The following is a 6,000-nucleotide window of genomic DNA, read 5'->3' as shown; positions in this document are numbered from 1 at the left end:
TCACTCCCACATCACTCAACTAACTAGTTTAACCAAGTTTAATAAAAGGCCAGTTTTATCAATTTTATTTTCTAAGAACGTTAGGCATACACCCGAGATAATTAAATACAAGCATTATCTAAAATTACTAACTTGCCGATCGAAGTATAATGAGACTGCGTACACATTGGAAAACAATGGCCTAATGCGACACACTTTCAAGCACTAAAACATTCTTATCGAGGATCAAGCCAAGACCGACAGCATTGATCGATTAAAAAAATACGGAAAATTGTAAGATTATCCTACGATCCAAATACACATGTGCTATAGCACCCCTATAATATCACTCTTCCCCCCCCCTTCACTCACTCATTCCCTCTCTCTCTCTCTCTCTCTCTCTCTCTCTCTCTCTCTCTCTCTCTCTCTCTCCCACCCTCATAAACATTTATTTATCGTCTTAGTTCGCGAGCCTCATAAACCCACGCGTAGATAATCGAGCGTAATTAATTGCTCGTGGGGTGCGGTTCGACCAAATACATTTGCTTATTGCTATCCGTCTTAACGTTGTAGCGCCGTCGTCGTCGTTGTCAATTCGATCGATCCGAATCCCGAGGTTCTAATCGCACGTGATCGCCTACGTATATATAGTAGAATGTAGAAATTGTACATAAATTTTATTTTTTAACTATCATTCTGCTATATATCCAGTCACATTCAATATAATATATATACTAAAGTTACTTTTAATATATATATATATATATATATATATATATAACTGAACTGTACATATATTGCTCAATGAATATTACGATTTCTCATGTGCACGACCATTACGTATAAAATAAAATTAATGTTAAAAAAAATAAAAATAAATGTGCAGAGTATGTTATTTCATTATTATTATTATTATTATTATTATTATTATTATTATTATTATTATTATTATTATTATTATTATTATTATTATTATTATTATTATTATTATTACTGCATTAGATATTTGTTTTTAATCGGGAAAATTTGATTATCTAATAGAATAGAATTAATTAAAAATTTTAACTAAAATTTTTCCCCGTGTCAATTGTTGAGTACCTTTTACAATTAATTACATTTCTATGCATCAACTGCCTAAAATATCGAAGAATTACGCTGACAGTGAATTTCACTGTTCTCTCTCATATAAAGTTCGTAAGCTACGACAGCCAACGTCAAGCTCAATGCTTTCATCAATTTTTCGACAAAAATGTATTCGCCTGTCACTCGAAAGACGTTTTCGTCGCATCATCGGATATTAGGTCCGCGCTTTTAACTATACCATGAAAACCCTCGCGGCGTCACGGATTCACAAGTGCAACATATACACGCGCTTCGATGATTTGTTTTTATTTTAATAGTTAAGCACTGTGGTTAAGTTGCGTATCGAACGATCGACTGTAACATGCGTCATCCCGCAGCACTGCAACTGACATTTACACAACGACACCCAAGCGTATGCGAAAGTATTACGCTTAAAATGAAGGCGCGAAATTTGATTACGATTTTTGTTGCTTTCTTTTTATTTTATGTGTAAGCAAGAGTATGATAAAATATAAGGACACAATATTGGTTAGTATGCAATTGCAAATCATACTGCATTGTATGGAGATTATAAAATGAATGCAGTATTAGTGAATGTTTCCTTACTTTTGGCCAAGCAATAGATCGACTTAATATTTCTGCCGATATTTAGTGATAATTCGAATTAAAAGAGCAACCGTAACTCTATTACCAGCTGCAATTGTTTGATTTTAAACGCGATATTTCTTTGTTTGTTACATTATGTAAAATTATCTAACAAATATATTGTATTATAGTTTAGATGTTCGTTATGAAAAGTTCTGGAACACGATTTAGAACTGAAAATTACCTAATTTACTCTTTTAAATGCTAATATTTTTAATTATATGCAGTAAAAATGATCGATGCTAATCGCTTTAAGAAATCTCAATGGATTATTATTTATCAAAGAAATATCTTCGAAACTTGCTTGCTCACACAAGACATGTAAATTAAAGAGAAAGTACCGGCGATAACGAATGTGCACCGAAGGGTACACATAACCGACCTGCCGTAAAATTAAATACAAACAAAAATAAAAAAAAAATCATGACTCCGATAACACAAGGAATACTTGCATACACGATGGGAGTCCAAAAAAGGGAAAAATATATATATATAAAAAAAGAGAAAAAAAACGGAGGGCGAAACGGAGTATCTCGATATCAGTATCTACACCACGGCTTCCCCATGACAACCTAAGCCAACAACAAACGTCTAATGTGCTAATGCCTGCGGCTGGAGGTTTAATTTCCTGGACGAACGAACGGAGCAACGCTTATTAAGTAACTTACCCTCTGCTGCTTGTACCTAGAGCCAAGGTAATGACCGGAATAACTAATTCATGATTCCGCCTCAAATTTTCCAAGATGGTTAAAACAAGTGCCTGGATGAGAAATAGATATCTTATTCTTTGTCTTGTAGCTGTTGGAAATTTGTGGAAGGGCAGGAAGATGGACACATATAACTTCATAACTCATTGATAATTGAACTCTAAATTGAACGTTCTAATTTTCTACTAATATTTAACTACTCTAAAATGCCACATTTATTTCGTGTTGCTGAATAAATAGATAAAATCCATTAATTAGAAATTATAGAATTTTTCTTAAAAGTTTTAAAATATTTACTGCTTAAATCAATGTTTCTTACTACCTCTTAGTTAGCTAAATCTAAATATATTTACACACAAACTTCATAATAAATAATAATGTTAAGATTTACTTACGACAAAATATTAATAGGAAACTCTATTAATACAAAACTCTCTAACTACAAAATAATAAAATTTACACAACTTTGTAAATACAATTATAATTATAAATTGTCGTTCCATGTCTACTGGCCCAACGTTTTTAGAGCCGTCGATAAGCTATATATATGATTACTTACGTGAGATGCAAAAAGAAAGGAGTTGAAACGGAAAAGAGCCAATCTACTTGATATTTCAATAAAAAATAGACATAACATTTTAATGCACACATGTAGGTCGAATAATATATAACTGGCAAGGTTGACCCTTGGCATCGTGCATCGCATTATGAATCATTCATCTTCGTAGTGGAAAAAGCAATGAAAATCCATTGACGATACATGTCTCAAAACGAATAGTAATGTCCCATCGGAAAATGACCAAGTACCGACTAAGCCACGAAAAAGGGATGTGAATTCATTCGAAATTTCCTTAGGAGGATTTTCAAGTCAAGGGGTAGCTGCTGAAGTTACTTTTGCTTCCTCATCGCTTCCAAAACGGAAAAATAAGAAACACACTCTTGTATATATTCTCGGGTGATTTTCATTTTGACATTCCGCTGGAATTTTCTTTCTACCCAGCAAAGAAAACTTTTCATACACGCCCACGCAAGCGCTTACACACAAACACACAAGCAGACAGACGTATATAAGTATAGAATATCATAAAAAGGAATTTCAAAAAGAAATTTCAATACAGTTTAATCGTTATATTTCGTTGACACTTTCGTAGCTCGTAAACACTTAGGCGGATAATTACAAGTTTACAGAGAGGTATTTTTCACTATGGATTAATTATTTGTTATATTAGTATACGTAACAATAACACTTTTTCTTTAAAAAAAAAAAAATTAAAATTACAATTAAAATATGGATTAAAACTATGAGATATAATTAATATTCAAACGTAAATAAATTTGAAATAATGTTCAAACAACATCAAAGCACTTAAATACATAATTAAGCTAACGTCGTATTTCTGTCTTTTGTTTCAGATGAACCGTCCTATTCAAGTCAAACCGGCGGACAGTGAAAACCGCGGAGGTGAGAACAAGCGATCGATCCGATAATTAGCGTAGAAGGGACTCCAATATGACTGAAACTGTTCATTTTGTCACAAGCGCTTAACAAAGTTTACTTTCAGATGGAGTTTACGTGTAATGACCAGACACGATCGTTTATGCGCCAACTATTCCAATTTCGAAACGATTTTAATAATAGCACGAAAACTTTATAAAATTGATTAGTGAAATAGTGAAATTAAGTTTTGCTTAAATTGTTTGAAAATATTTGATAAGTAATTTTGCGGAATTAAGCTTCCTACGCTGTTACAAGCGTGCGTGTAGATTATAAACATTATAAAATGTAGATTATAAATTTTTATCAAAATTTCATCATTTAATTTAACAAGCAAATATTTATTCATTTTATATAATATGACATTACGTGTACATATTTCTCGCTTATTATAATTCATTCGGTAGAATGTTTATGAAAAGTACAACATTGTTTAATATGCTTACCGTAGATCTTTGTCTATCTTAGAGATTATTAGTCCTTATTTAAGTTCTAACTTTAATAAAGAAATATAAAATTGATGAATTAAATACTTCCATTCTGATAAAACGTATTATCCATAAATTATCATTAAAATTATCATCAAATTGAAATTATCAAAAAGAAATAATTATATATGAAAATTGTTATAAACGTATACAAATTACTATATAACGTATATAAATTTATAGAAATTTATGAAATGTATTAATAGAAATTTATATATATATAAATATAAATGCAATTACTTTTTCATTCTTATTGATTTATCAATACTACCGCATTTGTAAATTATCAAAATCAAGAAATACAAGTCATTTGACCTAAAGTAAAGGAAGCTCGGCTTACATGTTTCCTCTCTTTTCATTTTATATCTGTACAAAATAGTTTCTGATTTTATCTGTTGGAAATCGGCCAAAAAATAGATAAGGGTAAAATCAACTAAACGATCGTGACTCATGTGCTCTTTTCATATTCATATATTTACATGCAGTTTTCTTTCAGGGCTGTACAATTTAAGGAATACTACAACATGTTCAACATACAAGAGTATAAAATGATAGAAAGGAGCGGATGCACTTTTCAGCCAATTTGAAAAATAATTTGAATTCTCCCATCTATATTATACATAAACATCGATCCCGATTAATTTTCTCGAATAAAATTTTAAATAAATGTGGCTTATACATATCACTTCATAGTACATAGAATAAACGAAATAATAAAAATTAGGATCAATAACGTTCATAATAAATTGAAATTTTATTTTATAAATCTGTTCGTTATATCTATCTCAATTAATTTTCAATTAAAAATTTTGTCTAATATGAACTCGATATATTTTCATGATTCCAAAGATTAAAAATAAGGGAACACGCTGATTAACTTATTAGCATAATATTACTTATTTGATCATTGATAAGTGCATTCGCTTTATGATTATTTAAAAATCTTATATAAAAATAGGTATAAATATAACAGAAATATATAATAATTTATGAAATTGCTAATATAACAGTAAGAGAACAAAATTATAAATCCAAAAATTATTGGTAATTGTCATTTCTTCATTTTAACTTTTAGGTCAGTTTTGCCCATTTTTCTTATTATCAGCTTGAGAAAGTAGCAAAAATACATCACAACATACATTAATCAATGCCAGTTTTTGACACAATTTCATCAATTATCAACGCGTTCATAATATAATTATCGATACATTTCATTAGCTTCCATCCAAAAAAATATAATCATTAAACAGAGTTATTGTTAAAGTTTGTTATTAAAGTATAATATGAGAAAACACAAAATTATAGTTTACAGCAGGGGTGTGCGGGTATGGGTGGATACGTATACGCATGCAATGTAAAAAATAAGAAAATTTACGATTTTTATTATTTTGTCGGTAATAGAAGGCTGCATATTTAAATCATACTAGCCACGCGTCCCTCTCAAAGCCTCGTCTTTCAATATTCCTTTAGCATATATTCGTTCATCTCCAACTATTTAACATTATGTGAATAATCGGAAATTCGACAATGTCTACCAAGTAATCGGATGATAAGACAATGGAGCTCCCGAACATGCCATGCAGTACTGTCATGCTCGAAATAA

General features: G+C 30.5%; 1 protein-coding gene across 1 annotated transcript in view; it reads left to right on the top strand.

Moving 5' to 3' along the window:
* Positions 1-3,827: 3,827 nt before the first annotated feature.
* The window catches only part of bru3 (CUGBP Elav-like family member bruno 3), a 95,053-nt gene continuing 92,880 nt past the window's right edge, over positions 3,828-6,000 (top strand). Inside the window, exon 1 of the mRNA XM_011499027.1 lies at positions 3,828-3,876. Coding sequence (XP_011497329.1) covers positions 3,828-3,876 — 49 coding nt within the window. The remainder of the gene's footprint in view (positions 3,877-6,000) is intronic.

This window comes from Ceratosolen solmsi, unplaced genomic scaffold, assembly GCF_000503995.2.
Source record: "Ceratosolen solmsi marchali unplaced genomic scaffold, CerSol_1.0 scaffold10, whole genome shotgun sequence".
NCBI classification, from domain to species: Eukaryota; Metazoa; Arthropoda; class Insecta; order Hymenoptera; family Agaonidae; genus Ceratosolen; species Ceratosolen solmsi.
The sequence above is the reverse complement of the archived record's forward strand: the minus strand, read 5'-3'. Positions and strand labels throughout refer to the sequence as shown.